The sequence below is a fragment of the Mangifera indica genome, chromosome 6 (assembly GCF_011075055.1).
Source record: "Mangifera indica cultivar Alphonso chromosome 6, CATAS_Mindica_2.1, whole genome shotgun sequence".
Taxonomy (NCBI): domain Eukaryota; kingdom Viridiplantae; phylum Streptophyta; class Magnoliopsida; order Sapindales; family Anacardiaceae; genus Mangifera; species Mangifera indica.
Genome location: NC_058142.1, coordinates 4,310,561 through 4,326,552, shown reverse-complemented (window position 1 = coordinate 4,326,552; position 15,992 = coordinate 4,310,561). Strand labels below are relative to the sequence as shown.

General features: G+C 31.0%; 3 protein-coding genes and 1 pseudogene across 4 annotated transcripts; 1 reads left to right on the top strand and 3 right to left on the bottom strand.

Moving 5' to 3' along the window:
* Window positions 1-2,134: 2,134 nt before the first annotated feature.
* Window positions 2,135-3,617, bottom strand: LOC123218107 (vacuolar-processing enzyme-like). Its single transcript, XM_044639330.1, has 4 exons — window positions 3,427-3,617; window positions 3,149-3,197; window positions 2,811-2,892; window positions 2,135-2,721 (listed from the first exon to the last, which is right to left on the bottom strand). Exons 1-4 carry the CDS (start codon window positions 3,479-3,481, stop codon window positions 2,563-2,565), a joined length of 345 nt encoding a protein of 114 aa, XP_044495265.1. The 5' UTR covers window positions 3,482-3,617; the 3' UTR covers window positions 2,135-2,562.
* An 80-nt stretch (window positions 3,618-3,697) lies between these two features.
* Window positions 3,698-4,187, bottom strand: LOC123218917 (vacuolar-processing enzyme alpha-isozyme-like). The gene is made up of 3 exons (XM_044640571.1): window positions 4,092-4,187; window positions 3,854-4,010; window positions 3,698-3,774 (listed from the first exon to the last, which is right to left on the bottom strand). Exons 1-3 carry the CDS (start codon window positions 4,185-4,187, stop codon window positions 3,698-3,700), a joined length of 330 nt encoding a protein of 109 aa, XP_044496506.1.
* LOC123218105 (pyrophosphate-energized membrane proton pump 2-like) lies at window positions 4,116-10,420 on the bottom strand. 2 transcript variants are annotated; one of them, XM_044639328.1, is made up of 9 exons: window positions 10,328-10,420; window positions 9,435-9,652; window positions 8,570-8,773; window positions 7,010-7,161; window positions 6,750-6,897; window positions 6,543-6,675; window positions 5,062-5,234; window positions 4,322-4,499; window positions 4,116-4,256 (listed from the first exon to the last, which is right to left on the bottom strand). In XM_044639328.1, the coding sequence occupies exons 2-8, from the start codon at window positions 9,531-9,533 to the stop codon at window positions 4,425-4,427; spliced, it is 984 nt and encodes a 327-aa protein (XP_044495263.1). In that variant the 5' UTR covers window positions 9,534-9,652; window positions 10,328-10,420; the 3' UTR covers window positions 4,116-4,256; window positions 4,322-4,424. The 2 variants fall into 2 exon arrangements, with proteins under 2 accessions (XP_044495263.1, XP_044495261.1); XM_044639326.1 differs by having other exon boundaries at window positions 10,280-10,405.
* A 2,505-nt stretch (window positions 10,421-12,925) lies between these two features.
* Window positions 12,926-15,024, top strand: LOC123218916 (annotated as a pseudogene).
* The last annotated feature ends 968 nt before the right edge of the window (window positions 15,025-15,992 follow it).

Here is a 15,992-nt window from a genome sequence, read left to right as displayed (position 1 = left end):
GTTAAGGACGCATCAATCCAAATTCTTACACAAATCCACGCAACTTCCCTCAATAAACGGCATTTTAGGTTGGCAAATGGTCATGTATAACAAAACTATTTAAAAAATTGAAAAATAAATCAATATAACAATGGTAGACACAAAAATAAAATTTAAAGAGTTAATTAAAGTTTTAGTAAACTAAAAATTTTTCAAGGTATGAGGGATTAACTGACACTTTGTAAAACAATCAATAAAAATATAATCTTGTACGAATTTAAGGCATATCTCAATCTAATGATGGTTTATTGCATGATTAATAGAAATAATCTCAATTAATTCAAATTTTCTTCAGTTAAATTAATTGCAATGAGCAAATACGGATCCACTTTCTTCACTCTCGTTTATTTTAGCTTGTGCTGTGATGACTCTCATTCCACTAGAAAGTAATCTTATAGTAGTGTTCTGCATCAATATCCCAATTTGAAGCCCCCAATAGCCCCAAAAAAAAAAAAAAAAATCAACATGATTCATTATAGTAATTGATATGGTTAATAGACTAGGCTTTGTGTCTTTTTCTTTCTTTGGGTTCATATTTAAGAAATAATTGCTTGGTATTTTGAACTTTTAAATTTATGTTTCAAACTATACCCAAGGTATAATAATAAATAATGAATTCTGTGCAAGTAGAAGCACCAAATACACGGCTTGGTATTTCCAAAAATGAAATCAACAGTGCCTCGGATATAACAATTTTGAATAAATGTTTGACTTTATCATCACTCAATCTAACTTGACATGGTATTAACTTGCAGTTGTGGAAAGTTGTCTTATCTATATTCTCATAACGTGCCTCTCTTTTTCCATAGGGAATTGAAGCTGAATTCTACAAGAAAAGACCAAACAAAGAACAAAATATTAGATTAATTATCATAATAGAATGATGTAAGTTTCAGTTACAAACATGGCAATATCTCTCTTTATGAGATTCAAAGAAATTAAAAAAAAAAAAAAAAAAAAAGGTTAAAGTGTAAAACTATAATGTAGATATTGTCAGTCACTATGTATTGAGGCTGTAGAGTGGAGTACATGCATTAAATAAAAAGTATGTATTATAAATTCAATATTCACAACTATAAAATGATCGCTCTTTATTGCGACTGTAGCACTGTTTAGGGTGTCATACTCACCTACTATTACATTAAAACATATTTGGTAATTTGTCTATTGTTAACCTTCAACCAGTGACACCAAAGGTAACCGAGAACAATTACATATATTGGAGGTCTTAAATTTTGTTGTGAGTGTATGTGACTTGGAGGATAAAATTCCAATAAGGAGAGAGGAAATGAAATACCCACGCGTCATGTGCGTTCTAAGGATATTTTAGTTTTAAGATTTTTGTTAATTAAGAGGATTAAATTGAGAATAAGGATAATTGAAGAGATTTGTGTAATAGAGGGATTTGTATAAAAGGGGGAATTAACTTCAATCGATACATAAATTTTATTGGATATAATATGTCCAGAAAGACTCTCTCTCATAGAGAAGGTCATGTGTTTGTTGAAGCAAAGCTCAAAGGGAATTTAGAGCCCTATTTCATGTTTGAAATTAAATTAAAGCTAATTTTGTAAAGGCCCAATTTTTTTATTTAGGGATTCGGATCAATTGGAAAGGATATTTGAAAGTGGGGCTAGAGGTGTGAAATTGAGGTTGTTAGGGTGATAGATTTATTTTAAATGACTGGTATTTGGTACACCCTTGTTGATTTTACAAAAAGGTAAGTGAAAATCTCCCCTTCTTCCAAATTGTAAGATTTTCTTAGAGTATGTCAAAAAACATGATTACAACTATTGTTATGTCAAATAAGCCAATTGATTGATAATAAAGAATGTGTGGTTGATATATTGAGCATAAGAAAAATTGCTTGTAATGATATACGTGCGTAAAATCAAAATTGTTTTTTCATATGTTATGCTGCGACACAACCAAATTTGGCGGACTCATGCTGTGATGCCTGTGATACAAAAATGTGTCACTGCAACACAATTGTGGTGGTTTTATTATGCTAGAACTCTGAGTTTATGTCAAGATACAAAAAGAGTTTTGTTGCAACACCATAAGAGTAATTAAGAAGATGAAGGGAGAAAAGAAATTGAATTAGAAATCAAATATTTATTATTGAAATAGTTTTTGATGTAAATGGTTTTTAATCAGTTTGGTTTACAAACTTTGGTTAATGCCATAATCATCCTCTCTTTATTGATCCCATAATTGCACATATTTGCCTTTGCTCGTGCATACTTCTTTCCATATGTTAAAAACTTCCACAATGCTCTTCATAAAGTCCCATCTAATCAACAAATACACAAAATTATATTATACATAAAACTAGATTTGAGTTCAACTTATATTATGCTCTGTCATATAAGTGTATATGTGTGTGTGTGTGTATGTGTATATGTGTGTGTGTCTCTATATATATACACACACGTATTATAATATATAATTTGTTAGGAAAACAAGGGCACGTACAAGCATTTTGAAGCAATCCCAATTGTTGACAAGAGGTTGCCCGACAGGTCAAACATATTGCATCATATTTTGTCCATTTTTAGGGCCAAATAAAATTGTTGAAATTTGTTGAATATTGAGATTTTCTCGTTGTCTTTGAAAAATTTTCTCGTTAAATCGTTTTTGAGCCTCAATCTTCTCATTAGAACCTTTAGGTGCTTTATTAAACTGTATAAACTGAAAATTAACAATCATTTCATAACTAGGTTGATTTGCTAATCAATTTAATTAAGAAATAATTAATTAAATTAACAAACCTTGTGCTGAAGATAATTGAGATCGGCATCACGTTGGTCAAGAACTTGGATTTTTGGTGGCAAAGAAGAAAAGGTTTGAGTCCTGAAAGTGAAGTTATGCGGATTTGTTCCAAAATAAGTGGAGACTGAATCATTTTGAATTCCCTTTACACTTCCATATCTCATTACATGAGAACCCATGAATTTATAAGTATCTCTTGTTCTCTTTCTCACTTGTAATTTTAATTATTTTTTATAAATTAATCAAATAACATAAATAATAAAATCATTTAACAATTAAATCAATTTTAAAAATATCTTTGAAAAATTAAAAAATAAAACTTCAAGTTTATAAATACCACTCGAAATTGTTTCTCCAGGGTTTCCATCTACAAATCGTGTTTCTCACTGCATACAAATTATATATAAAATTAGTCAACTCTAAATAAAGCAACACATCAGACACAAACTTAAATCCAAGCTATGTAATTAACTAATATTTTTATAATTAAATAATGTATTATGGGGTTTGAATACTTTCTACAAATTGTTAAAAAAAAAAAAACGATTTTTGAAGGGATGAACGATAATAACCCAATTCGGAAAATATAATCGTAAAAATTCGAGGAAAACCAACCTGTCTTCCAACCAAGAAACACTGAACACATCGCCCAAACAAGTACTATGTTCATCTGGATATTGAGGACAATACGTAGCCCAGCTGCTTTCCGATGAATTTGATGCTGTCATTACATAAATATTCCAAGTTTTTGGAAGAAGTCCTTCGAACATACTCCCAGCCTCACACGCTTCAACGTAAATTACCTACTAATTTTATCAAAATTACAACACAAAATTAAACTCTTAAATATTAAGTAGTAAGTTACTTAATAACTTACCATTTTTTTTTATGCTTTGGCTTCATATTTCTTCTGCAATACATCAGTCAGGTCTTTTGCGTAAAGAATACCATCAGAAGGCAATTCTGTAGCGCATGCAGATGTTAAAAAGATAGACATTCTCTGCGGACGTTATATGAACGTTTGAATAGAAAAGGTATTTACCAAGAAGGCCAGGGGCACCACGGTCAGCATAATATATAAAAATATGGTCATTTGGGCCACTATTTAAAACCTTGCCACTGCCCCCAGTGAGAGCAGTTTTGTTTCCAAGAATAACAGCCAGAAAATTGTTGGCATTAACGTTTTCACCAGTATAATCCTGTAAATTAATGATATCAATTAATTATATATAAACCACCTAAAAAACAAAATGAAAAATTAACTAATTAGTTAAACAAACCTTGGGGACTCCATGATAAACATCAGTGCCATTTGGTTTATTGATTATAATTCCAGGGGTTGGATTCTCTTTGGCAAAAGCAATATCATCATACATAAAAACTATTATATTTTCATCCTTTAATCCTCCACTCTTCAGAATTTGATATGCATGGCAAACATCAGCCTGCAAAATTAAATTTAGGTTAATCAAATGAATTATTATTTGTTATCTTGAAATAATAAATTTACCTGATGTCTATAGCTTTCGTAACCATTTGATCCAGCGATCAGAACCGCCCATCGGGTGCCATCGGTGCTAGATTCATTATCTTTGTGGTCGAGTTTTCGACTTTCAACAGCGAAACTCAGGAGAGAAAGTAGAAAAATTGCAGCAAGAATTGAAGAATTCATTGTGATATACCTGCAACTGAAGTAGCAAAAATAATCATATATATAGAGAGAGAGAGAGAGAGAGAGAGAGAGAAAATTTTCTCCCAAGTCACAAATTTTTATAAAATTTGTTAATTGGAATAATTTTGTCTGTTTACAGACTTAGAATATCCTTCATTTTGATATTATTTCAAATTTAAAAGCTCGGATTAGACCCGAAGGGGTGAAACTTAAGGATTATTAGGATTCACAGGAATACATTCTAATATACTTTGATTTAAACCCGAAGGGGGTGGTTGAATTAATTAACTGAAGAAAACTTTAATATATGCTGTATTAATTGAGAGTATTTCTATTAATTATGCAGTAAACCATAATTAGATTGAGAAATACAACTATGTCCTAAAACATGTTTGGATTGATTATTTTGTAGTGGCCGGCTAACTTCCCTTATTTATTAACTATACTTCCCAGCTCATTTACATTGGATGTATCCTCAGAATATTAATATGGACAAAACAGAAAAAAAAAAAAAAAGAAGTCGAATGCTAAACTAACAGATTAATTACTAATGTTAACAAAGATGTGAAGAAATATACCAAATCCGCAATGACAGCAGGATTTTGAGGATCATCTTCTGGTATTCCCTGCTCCACTTTTCCAACAAGGTCTGCCCCAACATCAGCTGCTTTTGTGTATATTCCGCCACCCAACTGAGCGAAGAGAGCAACAAATGATGCTCCAAAACCATATCCCACAAGAAGAAGAGGCACTGGAAAAGAACAAGAAACAAATCAACTAAATTATCATAATTGCAAATATCTTAATACAAAATTCTAAAAACAAAATAACTATGATGTGTTAGAATTAAAAAGACAACTGCAGTGAAACATATGAAGGAGAAAAGATGGCATTTGTGCATGCACAGTTACAAACAATAAATCACACCTCATCATTGAGACTGAAGATGACCATTTATCATCAAAACTACAAACTATTCAAGCAAAAGCATAGTTGTAACTTTAACAAAAATTGTCTTAAGAAAAAGAAGAGCAATGTAAACCACGACCCTGCAGATAAAATGTCAAACTATGCCAAGTAAACATATACCATGTTTCATATTTACATCAATACAAAGATGATCCACAGGCAAAGAAGAACAAGACATAATTCCTAAAGCATGACATCAAGACACTGTAAAAGACATGAGGTTTCCTGAACCTCGCTCCACTGTATTATAAACTTCTCCAGTGTCAAGTATGACTCCAAGGTAAATGTTGCAGTTCATAACCAAATTGTGTTTCTGCTTTGATCATCACAAATCCCAATTAAGGATGAATAAGCAGAATGACTTATGCTTAGGAATAGTGAGAACACTAAGGGCAGAAGATATCCCACAATACTATAACAACTTTACTCCAAATTGAAAGAATTATGTTTACAGTACATATCTCTCAGTTCATACTTCTTTTTCAGTTGCACACAAAAGCACTTGGTAACTCATAATCTGTACGCTGCCTACCTCTCAACCCTCAAGTCAGCTCATCAGACCAATTTAAATTATGATTTTCGACAGCAAATCAACAACTGCCCCCGCAATACAAAAGTTAACTAGTCTAATAACTCAAACAAATTTCGCTTCTAGACACAGTACGAGGATCAATTTGTGCACTGAGTCTTAGTCTCACATCTCTGGCTGAAGGTGTTCAGATAAAATCCAACTAAAGTCCACTGAATAACAGGATACACTCCAGAACTACTCCGCCAAGAAATAATAAAGAAAGATAGAGAAAAGGCTACCCAAATCAACTTGAATCATCTCACACAAGCGAAAGCAAAAGAATTTCCAGCTAACTCAAAAGACGTATCTCTGGTGCTAATGATAACCAATCAAGAAGGAAAAAAAATAACTAAACAAAAATAAATTACAATCATATATATAGAACCCTTACAACTCAGAAGCAGCCTAAATCATCATTTATAGCATTATAAAGCTTCTGAAGCATAAAATAATAAGCTGACAATTAAAATAACAAACTTAATTATTTACTTTCACATAAAAAGGAAAGTTGAAACCTACAATCAGTAACCTTCATTGAACCTGGCGAATCCACCCCCAACCAAACATAAAATGTGGAATAAAGAATGGCTATACCAATTACAGCCATACCAACAACCACAATGGCAGAGAAACCGCCAGCACGAACTGCAACCTGTACATACCATTTGCAGGTTAAAGATATCAATCTAAAACCTTTTGGAGACAATATTTTATAACAGAAACAACCTGCAATGCCTCTCTTGCAGACCGTCTTGCAGCACTGGAAACACGAACATTTGCACGTACTGACACCCACATCCCAACATACCCTGCAACACCTGAACACAATGCCCCCAGAAGGAATGCAGCAACAGTAATATATGCAGACGTTGCCCTACATCAGCAAGTAGGCCAAGAACAATGTTTCGTTCAACAGGATGGCACTACACGCATACATACATATATATATGTGTGTGTATTCAAAACCTATATTGACAATGTCTCACCTTCCAATGCCAGAAGATTCTTGCTGAGGGGTTGTACTCCGAAACAAATAAATGCTAAAGATCACCAGAGCAAGCAAACATGCCATTTTAGAGATAGTCCCATACTGGGTCCTGAAGAAACCTTCAGCACCATCTCGTATTGCATCTGATATCTAGAAAGTAATACAACAAGTTTAGGATAAGAGAAATCATATGAGTTTCAAAATGTGATTTAAACAAAAATGTCTACCTCTATTCAACTTATTTATGAGTAATGCTTTTGAAAGTAAAACTCCGAAGATTGTGATGGAACACACAACAATATGGAAGAAAAGTCAAACTGAAAAGCTGAAAAAGGTAGACTTGTTTTGGGTGCCCTTGTTTTTATTTTCAGAGGATAATTTCTTGTTCTCAGAATTTAGAAAATGAAAAAAAAATTTATTGGTAAAAATGAATTAGTATATGTACGAGCGCCAAGAGTATTTCGATTATGACATTCCACTTGTTGGAAATTTCTTATTCCATTGATCCAAAAAGACAAGGGCACAACTATCCAAAAAAATAATGAATTTCTTTTCTAGGGAAAAAATGTATTTAGTTACATCATTCAACATCCTCCATAAATTAACTCAACCATAATGGCTATTAGTTGCAGGGGGCTTCTTGCTAATTTCTGTAAAATTTGCACCAGCATGTTATCAACTCATAGGGGTGTAGTTTTATTCACCGAAACATCTACCTCTAATCATAGACAATCGTATCCTACTTAAAAATTTTGATTAATTTGTGCAATTGCCAATTGTTTGCAAGATCATAACAACAAGAAAAACAAGAATTAGAAACAAAAAAATCTAGCAACATCAAGCACCTGATAACTATCAGTATTTCTGGTGTTTGTATGAACAAAAAAGATAGATAAGACAAAAGCCGCTTTCCAGCTTTAAATTCAACCAGTGGACCACTAAAAAGCAAAAAGGGACTAAGAGAACATGTTGCTGAAATAGATATATAGGTCAAACCTCCACCCTCAAACGCCGTTAGCGTGCTTTAAACAACTAGATAGAAGTGCCCTTCTAGTCAAACTCATTTGTATTTTTCAACAACCTAACTTTTACATATTTCATCTCGAAAGTGAGTTCTACTTTCACTAGATGGTATATATCTGATATATTGTTTGTTGGGATGCTTATACATATATGAAATTGTAAATGTAGAAAGGAATATAAAAAGAGGATAATATGTACTTTCTATTAGAATGCTATAGTTTAAAGATATATATAGATGAAGGTGTGTACTTTTTTTTGGTGACTTTTTAATACAATCATATCAAGTCTGTACTAGCAATGAAAAAAAAGTTATGCACAGAAAATGATTACTCTTCACAATTATAAACACTACATAGCTCTATATTTAGTATGAATTACACTCAAATGCCATAGATGAAATATGTAAAGGAACGATAAATTATCACTATAAAAAATCCCTTATACAAGTTACTTCTTCATTGTCCAGAACATTAATTGAAAAAGTACTGAAAAATTCACAAAATACATAATGGCTAAAAAAAGGGGACAGATGTACCTGAGCCATCTCAGGAGGTCCCTCATCCTTTGCAAGTACCCACTTACTAAGATACACTGAAAAGACGAAGGTGATTATGCAAATTGAGAAGACAAACACAATAATGCGAGAGGTACTTGCTCCGATGTAAAAGATCACCGCTAATCCCAATAGACAGAGGACAAAAAGAACACGGACATTTATTCCCATAAGGACTCGAAAAACCTGCAAAAAAGCTCAATTTGATAACAACTGCATGAGGAGAAAAATAAAAGATCAATAAACAAAAAAAAATCCAGCAATAAGTATGCAACACACTTCCATTTCCATTAACATTAAGTATTGCACAACCACAAAAACAAATTAAAAGGTAATTGAACCTTTTTTTGTTTTGTGATACAAACATGAAATCCTTGGATCTCACCACCAGGATTTAAGAAAATCAACATACATTTTGCACAAATCTTTCCTTGATACAGTGTGCCAAGCTTCAGCTCAGGTGATAGGTAATCAATTAAACTAAACCTTCAGCTTCAAACCTTAAAATTCATTTTCTTGAAAAGAAACTAAGATATTGTTGACAAAGAAACAATAAAGAATCAGATAAAGAATTCTATAATACTCAAAGCAACTGATTGGGCTGCACATCTAACAGTCTACACTCTACTTTCAGTTGAAATTTTCAATCTTATTCTGTGACACTAACATATACATCTTTATGCATATTTTTTTCATTCTTCTCAAGGGTTGATATATCCCATAAAACACCTATATCTGTACTATGCACTACCACCATGGACCCAAAAAAAGCAATAATCAAGATGCAATTAAAGATACTTCTTCAATAATTGACCAATACATTAAAAATGTAACACCTGGTTCTTACCAAAGGAACATAAGGTTTACTCCGCATGTTAGGAAACGTTCTTGGCTGATCTTGGAATGGTCCCAAGCCACCATTCTCCATATCATCATCCATCATCATTGTGTTCAATAAATTCACTCGCTGTGCTGTTTGGGGCCTATAACCCCTTCAATTTTCAATGAATCCTCAGACTTTGCAAAGCAAAAAATTTAACAATCCTTGAAAATTTCCTGAAATAACTGAAAAATATGCTCCTCATTACAACTTAGTACTTTCATCAAGCCATCATAATCATAAAAAAGTTTATTCCAAATCATCAGCAAGCACATAAGCCAAACAGCAAAGTCAACAAGCTACAAAATGGCGTCAGTTCTTCGTTTGCCAAATTATCCACAGATAAAATACGCTAGTAATCTTAGTTACAAACAAATTAATCATAGTGCAAATCTAAGAATTAGCAAAACAGTGTCGTTTCTTCATTTGCAACACTTTCAAAACATACAGACAAAATTCGTAATTAGCAAAAAGTTTCATCAAATCCAACTTAAATATAAACAAAAATATTCGAAATCATCATCAAATACACCAGAAAAGAAAATAATAAATATCAGAAATAGAGGCGCCGTTCCGTAATTTCGAAGTTTCTCAATTTCTGCATTTTGTACACAACGCAAAGATCTAAAACGAAAAACCGTAGATTGAGTAGCTTGAACCAAAGACAGTAACAAAGACGATTTATGAAGTGGCATCACATGAATAAACTTGTTCGATCTATAAACAAAAGTAAAAATTCCAACGTCTAGAAAGCGAAAAATAAGATTGAAACCGCAAATAAAAAAAGATACAGCAGGCAATGAGAAGATAACCAATAAAGATTCGGAAACGCAAATGGTGGAAGCTTGTTCGAGCTTTACCAAGTTCTGTGTTTGTCTTTCTCTCTCTAGTTGCGTTTATGGTGCATTTGCAGACCTTTTGCAGAGAGAAAAACAAAATTTAGACCTTTTTTTAATTTGGAAGGTGTTATTAATTAATTATTACTCTATCTCTGTTTATTTTTATTTATTTTAATTTTATGATTTTAAATCAGAACGGTTTTCTAACGGTTCATTAACGGAAGTACCTGTTTGCTTTCTTCTAAACTTTAAGATAATTTTTGTTCTGTCGTACACTGCGGGTTCTGGATAATTCCCTGGAAAATTACATTGACCTTTGACATAAGCCCTTTATTTGCCTTTTTGGGTCTAAGGTTAGATGGTTTTTATAAAGTTTTCATAAGTTGTAAAAAATGATCCAGCCCTGGAGGTCCTCAATCAACAAAAAAATATTGAGTCTACCACTGATAATAAAATCTAGTTAATAAATACAAAAATAGAAAAATTATATAAATATAATACAGTAAATAATAAAAAATATATTTATAAAAAAACAGTGATAAAATTTGGATATAAAAAATGTATATACGAGTTTAAATATTTCTAAAAATCGAATAATATCAAATATAATTTTAAATTTTTTTACAAATCTTTTACTTAACAATTTAAATGTAAAATATCTAATTGAGTAATAAATATAATAGATAATCAAGATTAAATCATTATAAAAAATTATTGAGAGATATTAAAGATTTGGATGATAAAAAATTGAGTTTTTATTTTATATAGTTATGACATTATGAAAATTAATTAAAAATATAAAAGATATTTTCATATTTTAAAAAATTCATAAAAATCAAAAGACACAAAAACCATAAAAAATACGTATTTAATGCAAAAAATATATAAAATACATATTTAATATGTTTTAGATTAAAAAATTTGGAGTGACACACATATTTAAAATGTAAATTAAACAATAACGTAAATAATTTGTATTTTTATTATTTAGGGTATAGGACACTCGCTTTGCTTTTGTTTTCAATTTTCTTTTCTTTTATTTTCTATTTTTCCTTTCTAAAATTTGAGGATATTATTGATAAGTAGTTTTGTTAATAAGGTTATTACATTTTTTATAAACCGAGGTCATCAATAAATAAATAAATTTAATTTTTTAAACAAAATTCAAAATGTTAAAAAATAATTACCCTTCATTCACCTTCCTCTTTGGAAAATGCCGATTAGACTAAATGTACAGGGAGTGTGACAATGATCTAACTTGAGGAGTAAGTGTTTTGGCCATTATTTTATTATAGAAGAAATCTGAAAATTCTCATTATTATCTATCATCATTAATGCATTTATAATTAATAATTTTATTTGGCAAGTGTACCTGAAAACCAAGTTAATAAGGCATCAAAATTAAGGCATCTGTCAATATACAAGAAATTTACACTAATATAAGAGATTTTGTTCAATACTCTTGCAAGAGATTTTGTAGGTTTCATCAATAATTATAGCAAAAGATTATTTCTTGTTCGCTCCTTTAGTGAAGCGAAGATAGAGAGGTAAAATCACACTTATAAGGCTTTTTTTTTCTTTTTTCGTTAATATTTGGTATTTTCATGATTTTCTAGGTTTTGTTTGATTAATTATAGGTTATATATGTATGATTTTATTATGAATCACTCACAAATACAATTTCTACTTAGAGAATATTAAATTTTCAAACTTCTTATTTTACATTTGGATTTTTTTTAACGAGACCTAGAATTTAATTGCAATACCAACGTAACATGAAATTAAAGTTGTTTTTTTTTTTTTTTGGGTTGTATATATATGGTTTATCATAGAGATGACATTTTTTACTCTATTTTAGGGGTTCCAACTTTCTTCGACCCCAACAGTGAGAAAATTTTTCAATAGAAATAGGAAAGAGGATAAAAAAAATCTTCACTAACAGAAAAAAAGATAAAAAAATCATTTTTATCTCTATATCGGAGACGAAAATTGATATCTTCCACGAGAATAAGGATGAGGGTTGAGATCCTTTTCCCGTCTCTTCCCATTGTCACCCCTAGTTTATCATGAGTCACTGGCCATATGTATAACTTTTTTTTTTTTTTTAAGATATTACCAAATTTTTCAATTTCATTAATTCTAACAAATTTCCAATTTTTTAAGAGAAATCTTAGATGAACGCATTTTTTTTGTTCACAATTTGAGTATTCAGATTTTGTGTCATTATGTAATTAAATATTATTTTATCTTTAATTCAAAATCTTTCAATCATGTAATAACACATTATTTATGTATATAATTTATGTATCGAACCTCCACCATTTATGAAATAGTAATGTTATAAATATTTACTTTGAGTACGCTAATAGGTACATATTTGATATATTTTATCATATAATTAAGTGTTATTTAATTCAAAATCATCAATCACTTGATATATTAAGTATATATTTATTTGTGTATTCTAAATAGATATTCTAACTTCTAAGTCTGTAAACAAAAAAATACTCCAATCAACCAATTTTCTAAAGCTTTGTTAAATCTGTGACTTGGGAGCAAAATTTTCTCTCTCTCTATATATATGATTATTTTTGCTACTTCACTTGCAGGTCTATCACAATGAATTCTTCTATTCTTGCTGCAATTTTTCTCCTTTCTCTCCTGAGTTTTGCTGTTGAAAGTCGAAAACTCGACCACAAAGATAATAAATCTAGCACCAATGGCACCCGATGGGCGGTTCTGATCGCTGGATCAAATGGTTACCGAAACTATAGACACCAGGTTAATTAATCAACAAACCGAATGGCGCTGATGTTTACCCCAAGGTTTGTTTAACTAATCTTTAATTATTTATTTTGTTTTCTTATGTTGTTTATATATAATTAATAAATATCATTTATGTACAGGATTACACTGGCGAAAACGTCACTGCCGGCAATTTTCTGGCTGCTATTCTCGGAAACAAAACTGCTCTCACTGGGGGCAGTGGCAAGGTTGTAAATAGTTGCCCAAATGACCATATTTTTATGTTTTACTCTGGCCATGGTGCCCCTGGATTTATTGGTAAATATTTTTCCATCTCTATATTTTAAAATCCATGCAAAGTCCGCATCAGAGTCTCTCTGTCTTATCTATTTAACATCTGCTTGCGTTGCAGGAATGCCTTCTTCTGGTGTTCTTTACGCAAAAGACCTAATAGATGTATTGCAGAAGAAATATGAGGCTAAAGCATATGAAAAAATGGTAAGTTATTAAGCAAGTAATTACTTGATAATTAAGAGTTTAATTTTGTGTTTTGATTTTGATAAAATTAATAGGTAATTTACGTTGATTCATGTGAATCTGGGAGTATGTTCGAAGGACTTCTTCCAAAAACTTGGAATATTTATGTCATGACAGCATCAAAAGCATCAGAAGACAGCTGGGCTACGTATTGTCCTCATCAGCATCCCTCTCCTCCAGCTGAATATGAAATTTGTTTGGGTGATTTGTTCAGTGTTTCTTGGTTGGAAGACAGGTTAATTTTCTTCCAATTTTTACCATTATATTTTCCGAATAAGTAACACACTTTTCTGTGTTATTAAGTGATTCCTTAATTCAAAATCACACGTATAAAATATGTATTCAAAATAGATACGTATAGTTTTATTGTTTATAAAATGGGCTATTATGCTTTTTTTTTTTTTTTTTCTCTTTTACAATTTGTAGGAAGTTAAAGTTTCTGCCTGATGTGTTGCTTTATCTAGAGTTGACTAATTTTATATATAATTTGTTTGCAGTGAGCAACATGATTTGCAGAAGGAAACGCTGGAGCAACAATATCGAGTGGTATTTTCAGACTTGAAGTTTTCTATTTTAATTTTTTGAAAGATATTTTTAAAATGATTTAATTGTTATTTGATCTTAACATTTATATTATTTGATTAATTTATAAAAATAATTAAAATTACAGGTGAGAAAGAGAACAAGATTTTCTGATAAATCCGCGGGTTCTCACAGTGATGAGATATGGAAATGTAATGGGGATTCAAAATGATTCAGTCTCAACTTATTTTGGACCGAATCCACGTAACTTTGTTTTCACTACTCAAACCTCTTTTTCTTTACCATCAGAAATTAAAGTTCTTTGCCAACGTGATGCCGATGTCAATTATCTTCAACACAAGGTTAATTAATTTAATTAAGTATTCCTTAATTAAATTAATTAGTGAATCAACCTAGTTATGAAATGATCATTAATTCTTTATTTATGTAGTTCAACAAAGCACATAACGGTTCTAATGAGAAGACGAAGGCTCAAAAGCAACTCAACGAAGAAATTTTTAAAAGGCAACGAGAAGATCTCAATATTCAACAGATTTCGACAATCTTGTTTGGTTTTAAAAATGGACAAAATATAGTGCAATATGTTCGACATGTTGGCCAACCTCTTGTCGACAATTGGGGTTGCTTCAAAATGCTTGTATGGACACTCGTTCTCCTAACAAAACATATATAATGCATATATACAAACATATATGGTATCAAACCCAAATATAATATTATGTATAATATAATTTTGTGTATTTGTTAATTAGATGGGAGTTTATGAAGAGCATTGTGGAAGCTTGTCAACATATGGAAAGAAGTATGCAAGAGCAATGGCAAATATGTGCAATTCTGGGATCAATAAAGAGAAGATGATTATGACATTAGCCCAAGTTTGTAAACCAAATTGATTAAATATCATTTACGTCAAATACAATTTCAATAATAAATATTTGATTTCTGATTCAATCTTTTTTTTTTTGCCATCATCCTCACAACTTAACTCTTTATATCTCGACATAAACTTACAACTCCAATAGAACAAAAACCGTCACAATTGCATTGTAACAACACGTTCTTGTGTTGTAGGACTTGCAACATGAGTTTCACAAATTCAATCGTGTCACAACATAACACATGAAACAACAATTTTGAACTTATGCACATATATTATTACAAGCAATTTTTTGTATACTTATCATATCATCAAAACATTCCTTAATATTAATTGATTGACTTATTTGACATTACAACTATTGTAATGCCAAATAAGTCGATTGATTGATATTAAGGATGTGTGGATGATATGTTGACATAAGAAAAATTGCTTGTAATGATAGAGGTGCATAAGTTCAAAGTAGTTGTTTCATGTGTTATATTGCGACATTATCAAATTTGTGAGACTCATGCTGAAAGGAAAGAGACACAATAATGTGTCACCGCAACTTAATTGTTGTGGTTTTATTTTTGCAAGAGCCATGAGTTTATATTAAGATACAAAAAAAGATGATTAGTCAGTAGTAAATGGCCTAGGGCATAAAATAAAAAAAGAGTTTGCTGGACTCACAAGCGATCAAATGATACATTTACTTATTTCTTGGCCCGTTGGAAAGTTCATTTGATGCGTTTGGGAAACTTTAACTACAACAATCAAACCCTTTCTCATGGAAAGAAAGAATACCACTAGGGGGTATTAAGATAATAAATAGGGTTTTGCTCAGATAACTTCCTTTGTTATTATTTAAATTGTTCTAGCTAACTCGTTGGTCATGTTCTCTTCAAGAAAATTCTTATTACGATACCATAAAAACAATTAAGAGTTATCCCACAATAAAAAGAAGAGTTATGTCACAATATGACTAAATTTGTGAGACTTATG

Excerpts from the sequence above, each read along its gene's own strand:
- LOC123218107 (XM_044639330.1), bottom strand. The coding sequence starts at position 3,481 with ATGAACATAGTACTTGTTTGGGCGATGTGTTCAGTGTTTCTTGGTTGG. Across the intron at positions 3,198-3,426 it reads GTTTCTTGGTTGGAAGACAG|TGAGAAACACGATTTGTAGA; the intron begins GTTGGTTTTCCT and ends ATTTGTATGCAG. Across the intron at positions 2,722-2,810 it reads TCAATTATCTTCAGCACAAG|TTTAATAAAGCACCTAAAGG; the intron begins GTTTGTTAATTT and ends CAGTTTATACAG.
- LOC123218917 (XM_044640571.1), bottom strand. The coding sequence starts at position 4,187 with ATGTATGATGATATTGCTTTTGCCAAAGAGAATCCAACCCCTGGAATT. Across the intron at positions 4,011-4,091 it reads TTTATCATGGAGTCCCCAAG|GATTATACTGGTGAAAACGT; the intron begins GTTTGTTTAACT and ends ATTAATTTACAG. Across the intron at positions 3,775-3,853 it reads TGGTGCCCCTGGCCTTCTTG|AATTGCCTTCTGATGGTATT; the intron begins GTAAATACCTTT and ends CATGCGCTACAG.
- LOC123218105 (XM_044639328.1), bottom strand. The coding sequence starts at position 9,533 with ATGATGATGGATGATGATATGGAGAATGGTGGCTTGGGACCATTCCAA. Across the intron at positions 6,676-6,749 it reads CTGCAAGAGAGGCATTGCAG|GTTGCAGTTCGTGCTGGCGG; the intron begins GTTGTTTCTGTT and ends TGGTATGTACAG. Across the intron at positions 5,235-6,542 it reads TTCAATGAAGGTTACTGATT|TGCCTCTTCTTCTTGTGGGA; the intron begins GTAGGTTTCAAC and ends GTTCTTTTCCAG.